The 24528-nt window shown below is 37.3% G+C and overlaps 1 protein-coding gene across 1 annotated transcript in view; it reads right to left on the bottom strand.

Annotated features, from left to right (window-relative positions):
• LOC128664695 (extracellular calcium-sensing receptor-like) overlaps positions 1-23223 on the bottom strand; it is a 46996-nt gene extending 23773 nt beyond the window's left edge. The window contains exons 1-2 of the mRNA XM_053719505.1: positions 22952-23223; positions 4710-5004 (exon numbers count right to left, since the gene is read on the bottom strand). Coding sequence (XP_053575480.1) covers positions 4710-5004; positions 22952-23223 — 567 coding nt within the window. The remainder of the gene's footprint in view (positions 1-4709; positions 5005-22951) is intronic.
• Between the last annotated feature and the right edge of the window lie 1305 nt (positions 23224-24528).

The raw sequence follows: 24528 nt of genomic DNA, 5'->3' as shown, positions 1-24528 counted from the left end.
AGATTTAGGGTCACCGCACACTTCTTTGGCCTTACTGCAAAACGACTTCAGTAAACTTCGTAAAGTCTTTTTTCTATGGGACTTCCATAGCGTCGGTATTATGAGTCTGTCCTGGGAGGCCAAAAAGTGAGCGGTACACCCTACCCTGTCAAGAGTCCTAACGCATTTAAAAGTCAGTAGTTAATAGTTTTATGGTACAACGTCGTAACATAAAACTCATAACTAAAGTGCTAAAAAGTACACTAACACCCATAAACTACCTATTAACCCCTAAACCGAGGCCCTCCCGCATCGCAAACACTATAATAAAATTATTAACCCCTAATCTGCCGCTCCGGACACCGCTGCCACCTACATTATATTTATGAACCCCTAATCTGCTGCCCCCAACATCGTCAACACCTACATTATATTTATTAACCCCTAATCTGCCGCCCCCAACGTCGCCGCCACTATAATAAGCATATTAACCCCTAAACCGCTGCACTCCCGCCTCGCAAACATTAGTTAAATATTATTAACCCCTAATCTGCCGTCCCTAACATCATCGCCGCCACCTACCTACACTTATTAACCCCTAATCTGCCGCCCCCAAAGTCACCGCCACTATACTAATTGTATTAACCCCTAAACCTAAGTCTAACCCTAACCCTAACACCCCCTAACTTAAATATAATTTAAATAAATCTAAATAAAATTACTATCATTAACTAAATTATTCCTATTTAAAACTAAATACTTACCTATAAAATAAACCCTAAGATAGCTACAATATAACTAAGTTACAATAACACCTAACACTACACTACAATTCAATAAATTTACTAAATTAAATACAATTACCTAAATTAAATTAAATTAGCTAAAGTGCAAAAAGCAAACAAACACTAAATTACAGAAAATAATAAACAAATTACAGATATTTAAACTAATTACACCTAATTTAATAGCCCTATCAAAATAAAAAAAGCCCCCCCAAAATAAAAAAAAACCTAGCCTAAACTAAACTACCAATAGCCCTTAAAAGGGCCTTTTGCGGGGCATTGCCCCAAAGTAATCAGCTCTTTTACCTGTAAAAAAAAAATACAAACAACCCCCACAACAGTAAAACCCACCACCCACACAACCAACCCCCCAAATAAAATACTACCTAAAAAAAACTAAGCTCCCCATTGCCCTGAAAAGGGCATTTGGATGGGCATTGCCCTTAAAAGGGCAGTTAGCTCTTTTGCAGGCCCAAACCCTAACCTAAAAATAAAACCCACCCAATACACCCTTAAAAAACCTAACACTAACCCCCTGAAGATCGATTTACAGTTCTAAAGACCGTACATCCATCCTCAAGGAAGTGGCAGAAGTCTTCATCCAACCGGGCCGAAGTCCTCAACGAAGCCGGGAGAAGTCTTCATCCAAGCCGGGCGAAGTGGTCCCCCAGACGGGCAGAAGTCTTCATCCAGACGGCATCTTCTATCTTCATCCATCCGACGCGGAGCAGGTCCATCTTCAAGGCATCCGATGCAGAGCATCCTCTTCATCCAACGACTACCCGACGAATGAAGGTTCCTTTAAGTGACGTAATCCAAGATGGGGTCCCTTAGATTCCGATTGGCTGATAGAATTCTATCAGCCAATCGGAATTAAGGTAGAAAAAATCCTATTGGCTGATGCAATCATAGCCAATAGGATTGAGCTTGCATTCTATTGACTGCTCCAATCAGCCAATAGAATGCGAGCTCAATCCTATTGGATGATTGGATCAGCAAATAGGATTGAACTTCAATCCTAATAGCTGATTGCATCAGCCAATAGGATTTTTTTCTACCTTCATTCCGATTGGCTGATAGAATTCTATTAGCCAATCGGAATCTAAGGGACGCCATCTTGGATGACGTCACTTAAAGGAACCTTCATTCGTCTGGTAGTCGTCGGATGAAGAGGATACTCTGCGTCGGATGTCTTGAAGATGGACCCGCTCCGCGTCGGATGGATGAAGATAGAAGATGCCCTCTGGATGAAGACTTCTGCCCGTCTGGAGGACCACTTCGCCCCGGCTTGGATGAAGACTTCTCCCGACTTTGTTGAGGACTTCGGCCCGGTTGGATGAAGACTTCTGCAGCTTCATTGAGGATGGATGTCCGGTCTTCAGAACTGTAAGTCGATCTTCAGGGGGTTAGTGTTAGGTTTTTATAAGGGTGTATTGTGTGGGTTTTATTTTTATGTTAGGGTTTGGACCTGCAAAAGAGCTAACTGCCCTTTTAAGGGCAATGCCCATCCAAATGTCCTTTTTAGGCCAATGGGGAGCTTAGGTTTTTTAGATAGTATTTGATTTGGGGGGTTGGTTGTGTGGGTGGTGGGTTTTACTGTTGGGGGGGGGGTTGTTTGTATTTTTTTTTTACAGGTAAAAGAGCTGATTACTTTGGGGCAATGCCCCGCAAAAGGCCCTTTTGGTACTTTAGTTTAGGCTATGTTTTTTTATATTTTGGGGGGCTTTTTTTATTTTGATAGGGCTATTAGATTAGGTGTAATTAGTTTAAATATCTGTAATTTGTTTATTATTTTCTGTAATTTAGTGTTTTTTTGTACTTTAGCTAATTTAATTTAATTTAGGTAATTGTATTTAATTTAGTAAATTTATTTAATTATAGTGTAGTGTTAGGTGTTATTGTAACTTAGGTTAGGTTTTATTTTACAGGTACTTTTGTATTTATTTTAGCTAGGTAGTTATTAAATAGTTAATAACTATTTAATAACTATTCTACGTAGTTAAAATAAATACAATTATTGGTAAGTGTAGGTAAGTATTTAGTTTTAAATAGGAATAATGTAGTTAATTATAGTAATTTTATTTAGATTTATTTAAATTATATTTAAGTTAGGGGGTGTTAGGGTTAGGGTTAGACTTAGGTTTAGGGGTTAATACAATTAGTATAGTGGCGGTGACTTTGGGGCAGCAGATTAGGGGTTAATAAGTGTAGGTAAGTGGCGGCGACATTGGGGGTGGAAGATTAGGGGTTAATAAATATAATGCAGGTGTCAGCGATGTCGGGGGCGGCATATTAGGGGTTAATAACTGCAAGATTAGGGGTGTTTAGACTCGGGGTTCATGTTAGGGTGTTAGGTGTAGACATACATTTTATTTCCCCATAGGAATCAATGGGGCTGCGTTAAGGAGCTTTACGCTGCTTTTTTGCAGGTGTTAGACTTTTTCTCAGCCGGCTCTCCCTGTTGATTCCTATGGGGAAATCGTGCACAAGCACGTATAACCAGCTCACCGCTGACTTAAACAACGCTGGTATTGGAGTGCGGTAATGATCAAAATTTTGCTCAACGCTCAATTCTTGTCTTTTAACGACGAGTTTGTAAAAACCCGTAATACCAGTGCTGCAGGTAAGTGAGCGGTAAGAGAAAACTGCTCGTTAGCACTGCATAGCCTCTAACGCAAAACTCGTAATCTAGCCGTTATTTTTTTTATTTTTTTTTTAAATTGCATACTCTGCCTCAGTCAGTCATAAAAGAAAATTTTGGGGTTAATTTTCCTGTAAAGAAAGAAAATTAATGGGTATTTTTTTAAATAATGTATTATTTGAAACCTATTAAAAAAATCTATAGTGTTTCTATGTGCAGCCCAATACTGTTAATAATTACTGATAACATTATGTAACATAAAGGCCTAGATTATGAGTGGAACGCAAAACTTTCACGAGTGTGATATTTGCGCTTCACTCAGTAATGCCAGTGCACGCCAATGCAAGGTCACATTCGCATTGCCTAAAAGCATTGCGCTCATGACAGTGAGCTTCCATAGGCTCCAATGGGAGTCTCCTTCTGATGATGTGAGACGCGGCAGATAACCTATTGCAGCGCAGTGGCTAAGTTGCGCAGCGTTGGGAAGAAAATGTTAAATATATATGTATATGAATATATACATATATTTATGTGCTAATATGTGTATATACACATATTAAAACATACATATATATGTATATAAGCATATACATATATTTTTCAAGTAAAAACACAGTCCCCTTAGACTTCAATGTAAAAGTACTTTTCAGTGCCATTTTTTTCTAACACCCCAAATCTCCTCACTTTAACCCATTCTTCGTGCAGTTGTTTATTTATTTTTTAGAAAGGAACTGTACATTTTATTTAGCGCAAAATGCTACCGCAAGATTGTGGTAGCATTAACCAGCCACTTGTAATGGCTGGTTATTTAACGTGCGCCCGTAAGCAGGCAAATTTGCCCCTGTGCTGGCGCACGTTAAATTAGCGCTTCACTTAATCTAGCCCAAAATCTTTAGGAGATGTAGACAAGAGAGTCATCCATCTCCCAATTGAAACTTAAAGAACATTACTCCAAATTTTTTTCATGTACATGAAAGATCTCTCTACACACATTTTAAATAAATATTTGTTGTATTTAAAAGGTTATCCAGTGTACTGTAAGTGTGCTAGCTGGAGGGGATATTGCAAACTGTTTTTTTTTCCAGCTCTATATTAAATAGCATACATACCCATAAAAACTGTATATTAGTAGCTTTCTATGAAGGACTTGCCTTTGCTGAATAGTATCTTTGTAGCCCAACTAGAGTCCATAATCTGACAGCATTCTAATTCTTGATGTGTAACTTGGTCTTTTGTCAAAAGTAGTACTAAACTCAAATGTTCTGTGTATATATAGTAATGGGTAATCTATTACCTGTACATACCTGGGGATAGCTGTATAGACCTAGAAGTCTAGAAATGGTTAAGGAGCTTGCAGAACTTGAATCCCCAATGATACCTCCTATGGGTGAGGACAAGCGGCATCTGTAGTTAGGAATTGGGCTGTGGACTCCTCCTGTGAGGAACCAGGAAACTCCTTCCAAGGCCTTCCCTGGAGAAGCACATGAATCATATACATGAACGCCTAGGGTGATGTTGGGCAGTAGAGAGTCTGAGTTACTAATTTCTCTGACAGCTAGAAGAAAGGACTGCAGCCACTGGAATGTTAATGGTACAAATCTGAGGGGAAGAAATATGGAACAAACACTTCTTTTAAGCAATATGGCATATTGAACAAAGCTAAAAATATAAATAGTAAATCTGAAATAATTAAAATAAATAGGTTACTAATAAAAGGGGCATTCAAACCAAAATATCAATGAAAATCACATACTGGGGCCTATGTATCAAACGTCTAGCGGACCTGATCCGACAGTGCGGATCAGATCCGCAAGACCTCGCTGAATGAGGAGAGCAATACGCTCTCTGTATTCAGCATTGCACCAGCAGCTCACAAGAGCAGCTGGTGCAACGCCGCCCCCTGCAGACTCACGGCCAATGGGCCACCAGCAAGGAGGTGTCAATCAACCCGATCGTACTTGATCGGGTTGAATTGTGGTGATTCCTGTCCACCTGCTTAGAGCAGGCAGACAGGGTTATGGAGCCGCGGTCTTTAGACCGCTGCTTCATAACTGCTGTTTCTGGCGAGTCTGAAGACTCGCCAGAAACACGGGCCCACAAGCTCCATACGGAGCTTGATAAATAGGCCTCACTGTGTCAATAATAAACATTGGTGATATTTTCTCAATAAGGTTCAATTTAAAAAAATGTTTAAACCATAAAGGGATATTAAACACCTCTTGTTTTATTCAAGTATTGTGTTTTGCCCCAAGTTCTCTAGCAAGGCCAATAAGCAAAATCTGTAACGTATATATTTTTTAAAAATTGTACACATTTCCCAAACCAGCAATTTTATTTGAATCATTTATATGTTACAGAAATTGACTTTGCCTCTCTAGGAAGCATGTGACAAGCACAATTTTACAAAAAGAAATGTTTAATGTCCTTTTTAAGGTATTTAGTCAGCATTCCAGTCCATCTAAATTGCTCTGCAAAGTTTTCATATTTCAAGCCATTTAAACACCTTGGCATCTACTTATCAAGCCGTCAACTTACTTGCATTCGACGGCACCAATACGCCAATAGGATTGAGCTCACATTCTATTGGCTGATTGGAACAGCCAATAGAATGCGAGCTCAATCCTATTGGCTGATTGGATCAGCCAATAGGATTGAACTTCAATCCTATTGGTTGATTGCATAAGCCAATAGGATTTTTCCTACCTTAATTCTGATTGGCTGATAGAATTCTATCAGCCAATCGGAATTGAAGGGACGCCATCTTGGATGACGTCACTTAAAGGAACTGTCATTGTGCAAGAAGACGTCGGATGAAGGCGTCGGATGTCTAGAAGATGGAGCCGCTCCGCGCCGGATGGATGAAGATAGAAGACGCCGTCTGGCTGCCCATCTGGAGGACCACTTCTGCCCGTCTGGAGGACCACTTCTGCTGGCTTCGTTGAGGACTTCGGCCCGGTTGGGTGAAGACTTCTCACGGTAAGGTGATCTTCAAGGAGTTAGTGTTAGGTTTTTTTTAAGGGGGGATTGGGTGGGTTTTAAAGTAGGGTTGGTTGTGTGGGTGGTGGGTTTTAATGTTGGGGGGGTTTGTAATTTTTTTTTACAGGTAAAAGAACTGATTACTTTGGGGCAATGCCCCGCAAAAGGCCCTTTTAAGGGCTATTTGTAATTTAGTGTAGGGTAGGACTTTTGTTTTTTTATTTTGGGGGGGCTTTTTTATTTTGTTAGGGGGATTAGATTAGGTGTAATTAGTTTAAAAATCTTGTAATTTGTTTATTATTTTCTGTAATTTAGTGTTTTTTTGTACTTTAGATAATTTTATTTAATTGTATTTAATTGTATTTAGTTAGAGGCTCCTAACGCTGGTTTTAGGCTAACTCCGGTATTTGGAGTCACTCAAAATAGGGTCTAACGCTCACTTTTCAGCCGCAACTTTTCCATACCGCAGATCCCCTTACGTCAATTGCGTATCCTATCTTTTCAATGGGATCTTTCTAACTCCGGTATTTAGAGTCGTGTCTGAAGTGAGCGTTAGACATCTAACGACAAAACTCCAGCCGCAGGAAAAAAGTCAGTAGTTAAGAGCTTTCTGGGCTAACGCCGGTTCATAAAGCTCTTAACTACTGTACTCTAAAGTACACTAACACCCATAAACTACCTATGTACCCCTAAACCGAGGCCCCCCCCACATCGCCGCCACTCGATTAAATTTTTTTAACCCCTAATCTGCCGACCGCCACCTACGTTATACTTATGTACCCCTAATCTGCTGCCCCTAACACCGCCGACCCCTGTATTATATTTATTAACCCCTAATCTGCCCCCCACAATGTCGCCTCCACCTGCCTACACTTATTAACCCCTAATCTGCCGAGCGGACCGCACCGCTACTATTATAAAGTTATTAATCCGCCTCACTAACCCTATAATAAATAGTATTAACCCCTAATCTGCCCTCCCTAACATCGCCAACACCTAACTTCAATTATTAACCCCTAATCTGCCGACCGGAGCTCACCGCTATTCTAATAAATGTATTAACCCCTAAAGCTAAGTCTAACCCTAACACTAACACCCCCCTAAATTAAATATAATTTTAATCTAACGAAATTAATTAACTCTTATTAAATAAATTATTCCTATTTAAAGCTAAATACTTACCTGTAAAATAAACCCTAATATAGCTACAATATAACGAATAATTATATTGTAGCTATTTTAGGATTAATATTTATTTTACAGGCAACTTTGTAATTATTTTAACCAGGTACAATAGCTATTTAATAGTTAAGAACTATTTAATAGCTAAAATAGTTAAAATAATTACAAATTTACCTGTAAAATAAATCCTAACCTAAGTTACAATTAAACCTACCACTACACTATCAATAAATTAATTAAATAAAATACCTATAATTATCTACAATTAAACCTACCACTACACTATCAATAAATAAATTAAATACAATACCTACAAATAACTACAATGAAATAAACTATCTAAAGTACAAAAAATAAAAAAGAACTAAGTTACAAAAAATAAAAAAATATTTACAAACATAAGAAAAATATTACAACAATTTTAAACTAATTACACCTACTCTAAGCCCCCTAATAAAATAACAAAGACCCCCAAAATAAAAAATGCCCTACCCTATTCTAAATTACTAAAGTTCAAAGCTCTTTTACCTTACCAGCCCTGAACAGGGCCCTTTGCGGGGCATGCCCCAAAAAGTTCAGCTCTTTTTCCTGTAAAAAAAAACATACAATACCCCCCCCAACATTACAACCTACCACCCACATACCCCTAATCTAACCCAAACCCCCCTTAAATAAACCTAACACTAAGCCCCTGAAGATCTTCCTACCTTGTCTTCACCCTGCCAGGTTCACCGATCGGTCCTGAATAGCTCCTCCGATGTCCTGATCCAATCAGCCAATCGGATTGAACTTGATTCTGATTGGCTGATTCCATCAGCCAATCAGAATATTCCTACCTTAATTCCGATTGGCTGATAGAATCCTATCAGCCAATCGGAATTCGAGGGACGCCATCTTGGATGACGTCATTTAAAGGAACCGTCATTCGTCGTTCAGTCGTCGGCCAGGATGGATGTTCCGCGTCGGAGGTCTTCAGGATCCTGCCGCTCCGCTCCGGATGGATGACCATAGAAGATCCCGCTTGGATGAAGACTTCAATCGGATGGAAGACCTCTTCTGCCCCGCTTGGATGAAGACTTCAGCCGGATCATGGACCTCTTCAGCTCCCGCTTGGATGATGACTTCAGCCGGATCATGGACCTCTTCAGCCCCCCGCTTGGGCTTGGATCAGGACATCGGAGGAGCTCTTCTGGACCGATCGGTGAACCTGGCAGGGTGAAGACAAGGTAGGAAGATCTTCAGGGGCTTAGTGTTAGGTTTATTTAAGGGGGGTTTGGGTTAGATTAGGGGTATGTGGGTGGTGGGTTGTAATGTTGGGGGGGGTTATTGTATGTTTTTTTTTACAGGAAAAAGAGCTGAACTTTTTGGGGCATGCCCCGCAAAGGGCCCTTTTCAGGGCTGGTAAGGTAAAAGAGCTTTGAACTTTAGTAATTTAGAATAGGGTAGGGCATTTTTTATTTTGGGGGTCTTTGTTATTTTATTAGGGGGCTTAGAGTAGGTGTAATTAGTTTAAAATTGTTGTAATATTTTTCTTATGTTTGTAAATATTTTTTTATTTTTTGTAACTTAGTTCTTTTTTATTTTTTGTACTTTAGTTAGTTTATTTAAATGTATTTATTTGTAGGTATTGTATTTAATTAATGTATTGATAGTGTAGTGTTAGGTTTAATTGTAGGTAATTGTAGGTATTTTATTTAATTAATTTAATGATAGTATAGTGTTAGGTTTAATTGTAACTTAGGTTAGGATTTATTTTACAGGTAATTTTGTAATTATTTTAACTAGTTAACTATTAAATAGTTCTTAACTATTTAATAGCTATTGTACCTGGTTAAAATAATTACAAAGTTGCCTGTAAAATAAATATTAATCCTAAAATAGCTACAATATAATTATAATTTATATTGTAGCTATATTAGGGTTTATTTTACAGGTAAGTATTTAGCTTTAAATAGGAATAATTTATTTAATAAGAGTTAATTAATTTCGTTAGATTAAAATTATATTTAATTTAGGGGGGTGTTAGTGTTAGGGTTAGACTTAGCTTTAGGGGTTAATCCATTTATTAGAATAGCGGTGAGCTCCGGTCGGCAGATTAGGGGTTAATAATTGAAGTTAGGTGTCGGCGATGTTAGGGAGGGCAGATTAGGGGTTAATACTATTTATTATAGGGTTAGTGAGGCGGATTAGGGGTTAATAACTTTATAATAGTAGCGGTGCGGTCCGCTCGGCAGATTAGGGGTTAATAAGTGTAGGCAGGTGGAGGCGACGTTGTGGGGGGCAGATTAGGGGTTAATAAATATAATATAGGGGTCGGCGGTGTTAGGGGCAGCAGATTAGGGGTACATAGGGATAATGTAAGTAGCGGCGGTTTACGGAGCGGCAGATTAGAGGTTAAAAATAAAATGCAGGTGTCAGCGATAGCGGGGGCGGCAGATTCGGGGTTAATAAGTGTAAGGTTAGGGGTGTTTAGACTCGGGGTACATGTTAGGGTGTTAGGTGCAGACTTAGGAGGTGTTTCCGCATAGCAAACAATGGGGCTGCGTTAAGAGCTGAACGCGGCTTTTTTGCAGGTGTTAGGTTTTTTTTTCAGCTCAAACAGCCCCATTGTTTTCTATGGGGGAATCGTGCACGAGCACGTTTTTGAGGCTGGCCGCTTGCGTAAGCAACTCTGGTATTGAGAGTTGAAGCTGCGTTAAAAATGGTCTACGCTCCTTTTTTGGAGCCTAACGCAGCCTTTATGTGGACTCTCAATACCAGAGTTATTTTTATGGTGCGGCCAGAAAAAAGCCGGCGTTAGATTTTCGGGTCGTTACCGACAAAACTCCAAATCTAGCCGTGCGTTAGGCTCCAAAAAAGGAGCGTAGAGCATTTTTAACGCAGCTTCAACTCTCAATACCAGAGTTGCTTACGCAAGCGGCCAGCCTCAAAAACGTGCTCGTGCACGATTCCCCCATAGGAAACAATGGGGCTGTTTGAGCTGAAAAAAAACCTAACACCTGCAAAAAAGCCGCGTTCAGCTCTTAACGCAGCCCCATTGTTTGCTATGCGGAAACACCTCCTAAGTCTGCACCTAACACCCTAACATGTACCCCGAGTCTAAACACCCCTAACCTTACACTTATTAACCCCTAATCTGCCGCCCCCGCTATCGCTGACACCTGCATTTTATTTTTAACCCCTAATCTGCCGCTCCGTAAACCGCCGCTACTTACATTATCCCTATGTACCCCTAATCTGCTGCCCCTAACACCGCCGACCCCTATATTATATTTATTAACCCCTAATCTGCCCCCCACAACGTCGCCTCCACCTGCCTACACTTATTAACCCCTAATCTGCCGAGCGGACCGCACCGCTACTATTATAAAGTTATTAACCCCTAATCCGCCTCACTAACCCTATAATAAATAGTATTAACCCCTAATCTGCCCTCCCTAACATCGCCAACACCTAACTTCAATTATTAACCCCTAATCTGCCGACCGGAGCTCACCGCTATTCTAATAAATGTATTAACCCCTAAAGCTAAGTCTAACCCTAACACTAACACCCCCCTAAATTAAATATAATTTTAATCTAACGAAATTAATTAACTCTTATTAAATAAATTATTCCTATTTAAAGCTAAATACTTACCTGTAAAATAAACCCTAATATAGCTACAATATAACGAATAATTATATTGTAGCTATTTTAGGATTAATATTTATTTTACAGGCAACTTTGTAATTATTTTAACCAGGTACAATAGCTATTTAATAGTTAAGAACTATTTAATAGCTAAAATAGTTAAAATAATTACAAATTTACCTGTAAAATAAATCCTAACCTAAGTTACAATTAAACCTACCACTACACTATCAATAAATTAATTAAATAAAATACCTATAATTATCTACAATTAAACCTACCACTACACTATCAATAAATAAATTAAATACAATACCTACAAATAACTACAATGAAATAAACTATCTAAAGTACAAAAAATAAAAAAGAACTAAGTTACAAAAAATAAAAAAATATTTACAAACATAAGAAAAATATTACAACAATTTTAAACTAATTACACCTACTCTAAGCCCCCTAATAAAATAACAAAGACCCCCAAATAAAAAAATGCCCTACCCTATTCTAAATTACTAAAGTTCAAAGCTCTTTTACCTTACCAGCCCTGAACAGGGCCCTTTGCGGGGCATGCCCCAAGAAGTTCAGCTCTTTTGCCTGTAAAAAAAAACATACAATACCCCCCCCCCAACATTACAACCCACCACCCACATACCCCTAATCTAACCCAAACCCCCCTTAAATAAACCTAACACTAAGCCCCTGAAGATCTTCCTACCTTGTCTTCACCATACCAGGTTCACCGATCCGTCCTGAAGAGCTCCTCCGATGTCCTGATCCAAGCCCAAGCGGGGGGCTGAAGAGGTCCATGATCCGGCTGAAGTCATCATCCAAGCGGGAGCTGAAGAGGTCCATGATCCGGCTGAAGTCTTCATCCAAGCGGGGCAGAAGAGGTCTTCCATCCGATTGAAGTCTTCATCCAAGCGGGATCTTCTATGGTCATCCATCCGGAGCGGAGCGGCAGGATCCTGAAGACCTCCGACGCGGAACATCCATCCTGGCCGACGACTGAACGACGAATGACGGTTCCTTTAAATGACGTCATCCAAGATGGCGTCCCTCGAATTCCGATTGGCTGATAGGATTCTATCAGCCAATTGGAATTAAGGTAGGAATATTCTGATTGGCTGATGGAATCAGCCAATCAGAATCAAGTTCAATCCGATTGGCTGATCCAATCAGCCAATCGGATTGAACTTGATTCTGATTGGCTGATTCCATCAGCCAATCAGAATATTCCTACCTTAATTCCGATTGGCTGATAGAATCCTATCAGCCAATCGGAATTCGAGGGACGCCATCTTGGATGACGTCATTTAAAGGAACCGTCATTCGTCGTTCAGTCGTCGGCCAGGATGGATGTTCCGCGTCGGAGGTCTTCAGGATCCTGCCGCTCCGCTCCGGATGGATGACCATAGAAGATCCCGCTTGGATGAAGACTTCAATCGGATGGAAGACCTCTTCTGCCCCGCTTGGATGAAGACTTCAGCCGGATCATGGACCTCTTCAGCTCCCGCTTGGATGATGACTTCAGCCGGATCATAGACCTCTTCAGCCCCCCGCTTGGGCTTGGATCAGGACATCGGAGGAGCTCTTCAGGACGGATCGGTGAACCTGGTATGGTGAAGACAAGGTAGGAAGATCTTCAGGGGCTTAGTGTTAGGTTTATTTAAGGGGGGTTTGGGTTAGATTAGGGGTATGTGGGTGGTGGGTTGTAATGTTGGGGGGGGGTATTGTATGTTTTTTTTTACAGGCAAAAGAGCTGAACTTCTTGGGGCATGCCCCGCAAAGGGCCCTGTTCAGGGCTGGTAAGGTAAAAGAGCTTTGAACTTTAGTAATTTAGAATAGGGTAGGGCATTTTTTTATTTTGGGGGTCTTTGTTATTTTATTAGGGGGCTTAGAGTAGGTGTAATTAGTTTAAAATTGTTGTAATATTTTTCTTATGTTTGTAAATATTTTTTTATTTTTTGTAACTTAGTTCTTTTTTATTTTTTGTACTTTAGATAGTTTATTTCATTGTAGTTATTTGTAGGTATTGTATTTAATTTATTTATTGATAGTGTAGTGGTAGGTTTAATTGTAGATAATTATAGGTATTTTATTTAATTAATTTATTGATCGTGTAGTGGTAGGTTTAATTGTAACTTAGGTTAGGATTTATTTTACAGGTAAATTTGTAATTATTTTAACTATTTTAGCTATTAAATAGTTCTTAACTATTAAATAGCTATTGTACCTGGTTAAAATAATTACAAAGTTGCCTGTAAAATAAATATTAATCCTAAAATAGCTACAATATAATTATTCGTTATATTGTAGCTATATTAGGGTTTATTTTACAGGTAAGTATTTAGCTTTAAATAGGAATAATTTATTTAATAAGAGTTCATTAATTTCGTTAGATTAAAATTATATTTAATTTAGGGGGGTGTTAGTGTTAGGGTTAGACTTAGCTTTAGGGGTTAATACATTTATTAGAATAGCGGTGAGCTCCGGTCGGCAGATTAGGGGTTAATAATTGAAGTTAGGTGTTGGCGATGTTAGGGAGGGCAGATTAGGGGTTAATACTATTTATTATAGGGTTAGTGAGGCGGATTAGGGGTTAATAACTTTATAATAGTAGCGGTGCGGTCCGTTCGGCAGATTAGGGGTTAATAAGTGTAGGCAGGTGGAGGCGACGTTGTGGGGGGCAGATTAGGGGTTAATAAATATAATATAGGGGTCGGCGGTGTTAGGGGCAGCAGATTAGGGGTACATAGCTATAATGTAGGTGGCGGCGCTTTGTGGTCGGCAGATTAGGGTTTAATTATTGTAGGTAGCTGGCGGCGACGTTGTGGGGGGCAGATTAGGGGTTAATAAATATAATACAGGGGTCGGCGGTGTTAGGGGCTGCAGATTAGGGGTACATAAGTTTAACGTAGGTGGCGGTCGGCAGATTAGGGGTTAAAAAAATGTAATCGAGTGGCGGCGATGTGGGGGGGCCTCGGTTTAGGGGTACATAGGTAGTTTATGGGTGTTAGTGTACTTTAGAGTACAGTAGTTAAGAGCTTTATGAACCGGCGTTAGCCCAGAAAGCTCTTAACTACTGACTTTTTTCCTGCGGCTGGAGTTTTGTCGTTAGATGTCTAACGCTCACTTCAGACACGACTCTAAATACCGGAGTTAGAAAGATCCCATTGAAAAGATAGGATACGCAATTGACGTAAGGGGATCTGCGGTATGGAAAAGTCGCGGCTGAAAAGTGAGCGTTAGACCCTATTTTGAGTGACTCCAAATACCGGAGTTAGCCTAAAACCAGCGTTAGGAGCCTCTAACGCTGGTTTTCACGGCTAACGCCAAACTCCAAATCTAGGCCTGTGCACCTTTTTTTTTTGTTTTTATTGTGGGGTTTTTTCTTTCTCTTTTTACACCTGCACAATAGTTAGGTGTGAGCCTTCAATACTCCTCTATTAGAGGTGATATGATAGGAAGCGCACATAGGTCTGAGTTGACCCAGATTCACTTTCTTTTTTTTCTTTTCTTCTCATACATGACACATATGGAGAGATATATCACCACTAATAAAGACAAATCACCGGCAATGCCGTCTAAAGCTAAAGAAAAAAACTTGAGTAGGAATTGAGAATGCAAATAAATCTGTTGTGGATCCAACAAACACAAGTATACACTTTATAGATTCGAATAAGTTGGTCAGACAAATCTCAGATTTAATGTTACCACAATTTGATCAGGTCAAAAAAGAGATATCAATATTATCACAGGAAGTTAAACAATTCTCCAAAAGATTTATAGAAGCAGAAAACAGAATTTCAGATTTGGAGGACACTAACGCTAGGCAATATTTATTGATCAAAGAACAGGCTAAGCAACTAATAGGCATTCAGAGTAAACTTGAAGATTTAGAAGATCCCTCAAGGCAAAAGAATCTAAGAATTATTGGTGTACCAGAATCAATAGAATTCCAGGATTTAGTGAAGTTTACCTCAATCCAGCTACCCCAACTTTTGGGGTTACAAGTTCAACAACAGGGAATATTAGTTGAGAGGGCCCACAGAATAGACAATATCAGGAAATATCCTGATGGTAATATAAAAAAATAGACTGATTATCGTCAAATATCTTAATTACAAGAACAAAATAAATATGAGACAATATAAACAAAAAATGCCAGTTACTGTGGGAGATAAAAATATATTGCTTTTCCAAGATTTTTCGGCCGAAACTACACAAAAAAGAAGAGAAATTGCCCCAATATTTACAGATTTAATCAACAGCGGACAGAAGGCCGCAATAATTTACCCAGCCAAGATTAAGATTTTTAAGGATCAGTGAAGCGTACTCTTAAACAATCCTGAGGAAGGTAAAGAATATTTAAAAAATACACAAACTGAGCACAGTCATAGGCAGAGCTAGCATAATTTACAGTAGATTCTTACAGAATGAAAGTGTTAGGGGTTTTGATCAAGTTGCTCTGCTTAGATGTTTAACATGATAGAAAACAAATGTCCAACAAATGGCATAGGCCAATGTAATTCCCTTATGGGAATAATTTAATTTGGGGTAGGTTTTTTTTTTTTAAATAAATATATATTATTATTTGTTGCCTTCCTCCCTCTCTCTCCAATATCGAAGATTGGGATACATTAAAAGATAGCACTTTTAACTATATTGTAGAATGAAAGAACAGGTCATAATTACCTCTTGGAATGTTGGGGGATTTCCTCCCCTATTAAAAGAAAAAATATCATAAAACAATTAAAAAAATATAGACCTGATATTGCTATGTTACAAGAAACACATCTTAAAGACCAAGAAATAAGTAAACTACAAATAGGAAGGGTGGGAGAAGTTATAGCGACCACTTATTTAAATAGGAAGAAAGGAGTAGCAATTGTTAGTAATAAAGCTTAAAAAACATAATATTTTATTGAGAGATTTAGATAGCGAAGAAATATATATAATTCTACAGATTGAAATAGAGGGAACATTTTTGACTCTGTGCAACGTATATGGACTAAACGGATTAGATAAGGTCTTTTGGTAAGGACTTCAAATTAAATTAATGAACTATGGCTCCAAAAATATAATATTATGTTTTTACTTGTTTTTACTTGCTCTTGAAAAAGACGTTGAAAAGGTTGAAACGCATTGAGCTAATATTAAAGCTTTGTTCATTTTTATTGACATTGAAGTGCTTTTTTGCCTTTTTGCTGGGACACTGCTGGAATTTGAATTTTGATGGAGTAAATGACTACTTGTTTTATGTAAAGAAAATCTTTCACCTCATTGGAGCTTCTCCTTGTCCTCAGCTTGTTTGAATACAATTGAGAGGTTCTCTTCAGACAGGCGGACATCATGGATCTTATGGAGTGAGTATACTGCATTCTTATAATTTGGTATATATACGTACATCAAGCCGTTTTTCCTTTGTCACCAGAGACCAAAGATATCTGCATATCCTGAGTGAATATATAGGACCTGCGCCATCTATAACCACATTCAGATAAAGACCAGGTTGGTTTTATGCCGGGTAGAAATTCAACGGTTAACTTAAGGAAATTACAATTAACTATTGATTATTATTAGTACCAAATGAATAGGAAAAGATCTCCACCCAATACAGATATGGCTATTATAGCAATCAACGCGGAAAAAGCATTTGGTATGGTTACTTGGGACCATCTCTTTATGGTAATACAAAAATTCAGGATTTCTGGCCATTTTCTTAGATTTGTTCAAACTATTTACAAAAATCCATTGGCCAATATGTTAGTTAATGGAGGTATCACCCCAAATTTTTTTCTGCAGAAAGGCACAAGACAAGGCTGTCCTTTATCCCCCTATCTTTTTAATCTGGCTATTGAACCTCTCGCTATCTATCTAAGAAAACACAAGGAAAAATATACCCATAGTAATTCAAATTTTAAAAAAGTTTAGTTCCTTCTCCGGTTAAAAAGTAAATATAACCAAATCAGAATTTTTTTGTCTGTATAAAAATAGAAATAGTTATAAAAACTGCCCGTTTAAAGAAACAAAAGATGAATTAAAATATTTAGGTTTCAAATTTGCTAAAGATCCTAAAGACTGCTATGAGTTAAATTATTCCCCATCTTTGTGAAAATATTTAACAATTTAGCAAATTGGTCCAAATTCCCATTATCATTGTAAGGCAAGGTAAACTTGATTAAAATGGTGACGTTTCCTAAATTGTTATACTTAATACAAAATCTACTGTTATTCATTAAACGAAAAGATCTGTTATTATTTAAACAAAAATGTGTGAGGTTTTTGTGGGGTAAAAAACAAAGGGCTTTAGCTCTTGAAAAAATGTCCTATTTTAGAAGGGAGGGAGGAATGTCTTTCCTGGACGTCAAATTATATAATTTAGCAGGCATGGGAAAATTAGCAATGGACTGGTTAACAGAAACAGAATACTATTCAATTAAGGGGTTAGAAGAACAATTAGTCTGCTCTTATTCCTTAAAGGCCTTGTTACACTGTAAAGGAAATTTACCAGTGGGAGCTAAAACTATGATAAATGTGATACGAGCGTGGCGAAAAATGGTTAAAATAAATCAAGCCAACCCCAACTGGTCTAAACATCTTACAATAGTGGGAAATCCCAATTTTGAACCTGCATTAAGACCAAAAGTGTTCCAAAATTGGAAAAGGAAAGGCCTCATATATTTTGAGCAGTTAAAAGAAAAAGTTTCATTAAATTGTAAAATCTTTCAAGAATTAAAAATAGAGTTTAACATCCCGGACAAAGAATTCTTTGCATACCTACAAGCACGCCATTTTTTTAAATGAAATGACGGACAGGTTTTTCTGAGGAAAGCTCATGGGTAACATTAGGACCAATACTAAACATATACAAGTTAGGGAATCATTTCATCTCTGTCTTATACAACGCACTTAAAACTAAGGTCTAAAAACATGGAAAGCTTAGCGAATAAATGGCACCAATCTAATCCAAAGAAGTTTTCAACTAATGGAGAAGGCAACATTATCAACTTCCTGGAGGGAGTCCCATACCAAATTAATCAATAGAATATATATCACCCCGGCACTTAAAATGTAATGGGATAAGTTATATGATAATAAGTGTTGCAAATGTAGCTTCCCAGAACCTGACCTATATCAAATATTCTGGCATATGATAAACTTTTGGTTAAAAAAAATAAACAAGTAAGAGATAAAACTATTGGACGGACATATTTTTTTTCTTAATGGAGAAACTATAAATCAAATAAATAATAAATGAATGAACATGGTAATCTTAAAAGGCAGATCTTATATATATATATATATATATATATATATATATATATATATATATATATATATATATATATATATATATATACATTTTTTTGTAAAAGAATATGTTCTAATGTTTATTTGGTTAGGATTATGCCAATATTAAAAACCCAACAATGGGGACATTAATTTTGTGTAGAACAGATGCTTATTTAATTTAATTATTATTATATTAGTTGCTATATTTTAATATAGTAGTTACTAGTAAAATGTTCTGGTTTTCTTATATTTTAACTGCATACTGGCATATTTTATGTATATAATGCTTGTTTTTCTTGATTATTTTCACTGCCCTGTGTGTAGAATGATTTGTCAGTTTAACTCAAATATTGACTTAAAGGGACATGAAACTCAAAATTTTTCTTTCATGATTCAGATAGAGAATACAATTTCAAACAACTTTCCAATTTACTTCTATTATTTAATTTGCTTCTTTCTCTTGTTATCCTTTGCTGAAATGTTTATCTAGGAAAGTTCATGTGCAGCAGAGAACCTAGGTTCTAGCTATTGATTGGTGGCTGCATATATAAACTGATTGTGATTGGCTCACCCATGTGTTCAGTTAGAACTAGTAGTGCATTGCTGCTCCTTCAACAAATGATACCAAGACAATAAAACAGATTAGATAATAGAAGTAAATTAGAAAGTTGTTTAAAATTGTATTCTCTAGCTGAATCATGAAAGAAAATGTTTGGGTTTCATGTCCCTTTAATGATGACCTGTTGGTGAAAAAAAACAACAGTTACATGTAAGTACATGTATGCCGGTGAGGTAGCTTAGTTGTTAAAATGCCCTGACTACAAAAGCATGTTTTTCAAGTTTTCATACCTGGGAATATTACATAAGTTTAAAGGGGCATTCAAGTATTTTTTTTTTCATGATGATCTTGTGTTCGAATTGGAAACCTTTTGTTCTTTGGGGCATCTCACTGTTCTCCCTCTCAGCAGACAAGCAATCTGCCTGTAGGGATCGGCAAATGTGCACTTTCTGTTAGTTTCAAAATCAGATTCAATTTATTTTAATGAAAACCTATTTTAACCCTTCAAGGACTGGGGAAGTGTGCAAATTTAAGATCAAATATTTTGTTCACAATTATATAATCATTTAATTAAACTGTATTTCCTGTTTTTTCTTTTTCTTTCTAGAAGCATGTAACCCCACATGCTATATGCAATTGCTTTTAGGACAAAAATTATAACATGATATTAAAGTATCAATACGCTGCCTGCATTTAATATTGCACAAACTGCTGCTTGTGCAATGCCAATCACACACGAGCAGGGGGATGACCACTGCTTTGGAGCCTGCACTGAAGTGCCCAAAAGTTGCATCACACAGCTTGATAAATAGAGCCCATTAATTGTTTTAAAAATAGATATAAGATGAAAAATGTCTTTGTATAAAATGGGCTGTTAAATAATGGGGACAAAGTTAGTGAATATTAGGGAGTTTGTTGGAATTGAAGAGCATTTGATTGACAGTGTGATAAAGAGTGAAAGTAGAATATTCTTGCACTACTGGGCCCCATCACTAGTTGTTGTAGACTAGAAAGAATATAGATCATAAATACTTCTGATGCTGGAGTAATAAATATTAACCTATTTCAAGTCTAAAATAGGACGTATATAAAAGGAATATACCATTAAAAAAGAAGCTTTCCAATGTACTTTGACTTCTTTCTCTTGATATTGTTTGTTGAAAATGCAGCTCCTTTCATGGAAGCATACTAAGGTAGACTCAGGAGTGTGCATTGCATTTTACACTATGATGAAATAATGTTTTTCAACAATATTTTATGTAAAGTGCTCAAGACGTGCACACTCCCGAGACTACCCCAGTATGCTCTCATTGAAATGAGCTAAGTTTCAACAAAGGCTACCAAGAGAAAGTGGTAAATGATAATGGAGGCAAAATGGAAAGTTTCTTCTTAATTGTACACTCCATCTGAATTGTGAAATTTTTTTATAATTATTATTATTATTATTATTATTAATAATAATAATACTATTACCACTACTATTTTTACTATTTTTATTAGACGTGTCATGGCTGCCTGACTTTGAGCGATAACTTAAAGGGACATGAAACACTAAATAAATGGTAGACAGAATTATGTTTTCATAGCAAAGATTAAAGGGACAGTCTAGTCAAATTTAAACTTTCATGATTCAGATACGGCATGCAATTTTTAAACAACTTTCCAATTTATTTTTATCATCAAATTTGTTAAGATGTTACGGGGGGAAATAGTAGTGTTACATTTGGATTCTCTACTTCTACTTAACAGGATATTGAAAGCTCATCATTTTCAGAATGAAACTATAGGTAAAGGGGACAAAATAAATAATGAAACTATATTGTGTTTTTTAATACATATTATTGAGCATTCTATATTACAATCTAAAAGTGTGTAATGTCCATAAAAGAAACATTAAACGGCTGAACACAACTTCAATGGAAAAGCTCAGAGCCATTCTCTTATTTAACCCTTTACAGATGCTTGTGGGTGAAGCTCTGCACTTACATACTGGGCACTGCCATCTTCAAGCTCACATATTCTTGCACCCTGTGAGACAAGCACTGCATATTCAGTGATTTTGTTGAATTTTTCACAACTGTATCATGCTCTTCTGGTTAGCACAAAACGTTTTTACATTTTTGCAGTTTATATATAATATTATATATTATAATATTATATTCGCTGTCTTGGGGTCACACTAGACTCAAAGATCACATTCAACCCACATATACAAGCGCTTACCAAATCCTGCCATTCACACCTACGCAACATTTCCAGAATTCATCCCTTCCTTACTCAAAAAACGTCAAAAACACTTATTCATTCGCTCATTTTGTCACGCATTGATTACTGCAACCTACTTCTAAATGGCCTTCCAAAACACTGCCTCTCCTTACACCAATCTATTATGAATGCTTCAGCTAGACTCATCCACCTAAGTCGCCGATCTACATCAGCGACTCCGCTCTGCCAGTCTCTACACTGGCTCCCCATACGCTCCAGAATACAGTTTAAAATATTAACCCTAACTTACAAAGCGCTAAACAGTCTAACTCCCAACTATATTTCCTCTCTTATCGTGAAATATTCCCCATCCCGTCCTCTTCGATCAGCCTCTGACCTACGTCTCTCCAGTCCTGTTATCTCTACGTCCCACTCCCGCCTCCAAGACTTCGCACGTGCTACTCCTGTCCTCTGGAACTCTCTACCCCACTCCATAAGACTGTCTCCAACCTTGTATAGCTTCAGACGCTCCTTGAAAGCCCACCTATTCAGAGTCTTACCATTTATCCTCCATCTCTCATCCCAACCAAACTAATACATGAACTGCCTAACTCACTGCTGCAACTACAACTGATATAACAAGCTACCTCAACCTTATGTCTCTGCACCCTAAACCTGTAGACTGTGAGCTCTCCAGAGCAGGGCTCTCTTCCTCCTGTACCAGATTTGTTTTGTATTTTTATCAAAAATGTTGTCATTGTATACCCTTATCACTGTACCCAGCGCTACGGAATTTGGCGGCGCTATACAAATAAATGATAATAATAATAATAATAATAGTAGTATATGATATATAAAAAAGGCCACATGAAATATATATATAGGATTACAACCTCTACAAAAATGCAAAGCTCCTATTCAAAGTGCACTATACAGCTGACAAAAAGTCTGCACATATGTGAGTGTGTCTGTCACAGAATGCAAGAGTTACTAAATTCTAAGATGGTGGTGCAGAGTATGAATAAATGGAGTTTGACCCACTGGCACCATTAAAGGATTGAAATAAGAGAACAACTCTGAAAATAGCTGCAGGAAAAGAAAGAAAAACAATACATTGTAGTAACTAAGTTATGATAGATATGGCAAGCAGTTTAATGTCCCTTTAAGAAAGATTTAAAGGGACATTGTGAACTAGATTTTTCTTTGGATAAATGTTTTGTAGATGATCCATTTATATAGCCCATCTGGGAGTGTTTTTGTAACAATGTATAGTTTTGCTTATTTTTTTATAACATTGCGCTAATTTTCAGACTCCTAACCAAGACCCAAAGTATCAGATGTAGGGGAGGGAGTGTCTTCTTTTTTAAAAAGGTTTTATACTGGATTTTTATATCAGTATCTGTGCATATTCGTCTTTTAGCACTGTTTATTACATGCAGTTATATGAAAATTGGCGTATACTGTCCCTTTAAAAGCCTTTAGATATTGCCACACTTGTCATGAAAAAAAAAAGAAAAGAAAATGCAAAACTTTAAATAAAGTTTGTTGTTAGGTGAAACTGAAGACAGTACTTGTGTAAGATTATAAATTCACTTGACTGTCTTATGAAAAAGAATAGATGGAGTTTTGCCTGTATGGCATATGTTGGGCAAAGCATGTTTAAGTGTTAGAATTTAGTAAAGCTTTTTGTCTTACGTGTTGCAGGTTACAGGGGGAGGTGGATTCTTGTAGGTCAATTCATGAAATACCCGGTAGACATGAACAGGAAAAATGCCTCCAATAATTATATCTCCTTCCCGATACAGTCCAGAAATACTGCCCTGTGGGATCCTACATCCCCTCACTCTCTCCACACTTCCAACGCTTTGTGCAACAAGACAGGCTAAAAGCAGACAGCGCTGAAGTCTGTGACAGAGCAGAGAACTGCATAGCAATGCCAGGGACTCCCTGAGGGCTGGCACCAGCATAACTTGTCACAATAAACAATATGTGTTCAGAAAAGGAGAAATAAAAGGAAAGGAAACAGTGAAAAAAAGGAGAAATAAAGTTTGTGAAATTGATAGAAAAAAAATAATCAAAACAAGTCACAAAGCAGAAAGTGAAAGAGATGGGACAATATAGCAAACAAAAATAGAACTTGCAGATAAAAATCATTTATAACAAATTAGAAGTCACATATTGACATTAATTAGATAGAAAGAGAAGCAGATTTATCTTAGTAAAGAGTAGAAAAGATAAAGAAGGGCTGCTAGAAAATGTGTATAATATGCAAAAGTAAAAAAAGGTAGAAAAAGAATATGGAGGAAGGGAGAATGGTGAAAAAATAAAGAGGGAGAGTCAGTAAATAATGGGCAGATAGGAGATTGTAGATGGACAGAGCAGAAGCTGTCATCCCATCTGTGCAACACAGGACACAGAGTCAAAGCTTTTTATATGAATCACCATCCATTGGGACAGCAGATTAATTTCAGTCACATATGAGTACTTTAGGGAAATAAAGATTTATTCCTTAAAGGGACATTAAATTGTTATCACACTATTTCTGGACAATAACACACATCACAAGCATAGAAAGCAATGCTTATATAGGTTCCAGTATAAGTACATGCAAATAAGGCAATGCATTTTATTTAATATGCACATTTTTTTTTTAAACAAAACAATGGCTTAAAGGGATTGCAAAGTTGAGCCTTACTGAACACTTCTGTAGATAGAATATATTATATATATATTATAGTTGCTAACTTTAAAAAAAATATTTGGATACAATTATTTTTTTATAATTATATTTTGTTGTCTCCTTCTTACTGCACCTTGCTCCTCCCCCACTCTTTTTTTAGGGTTTAGGCAGATTGTGACATAGAGAGCTGTCCCACCCACCCTCTACGTAGGCATCCAGGTTTTGCTTCCGAGTCAATAATTTGTGCGAATGCGCAACTCTCCGCTCTACATCATAATTTAAACAATAAATCACGCAATTCATTATTTACTGCCAGAGTGGGGAGCTGCATGTGATATCATTTTGTTGCGTTCGTGTTGCCCCTTGACTAACCAGCAATTACACTATTGTAAGTTGGACAATTTCAATTGAATTGTGGGCACCAAATTCTTATTTCAAAAAACCTGAATTGGGCACATTTTAGTACCTGATATTTTTTTTTAGTAATGCAGTTAAAAACCTTAAAGTAGTAGTTTAAGGACAGAAAAGGAGTACCCCCAAAGCACTCAACAAATACTATTCATATCCGGTCTCAGCCTATATAACAGGAAAC

The sequence above is a fragment of the Bombina bombina genome, chromosome 6 (assembly GCF_027579735.1).
Source record: "Bombina bombina isolate aBomBom1 chromosome 6, aBomBom1.pri, whole genome shotgun sequence".
In the NCBI taxonomy this organism is placed as follows: domain Eukaryota; kingdom Metazoa; phylum Chordata; class Amphibia; order Anura; family Bombinatoridae; genus Bombina; species Bombina bombina.
Note: the sequence above shows the minus strand (reverse complement) of the source record. Positions and strands in the feature narration are given on the sequence as shown.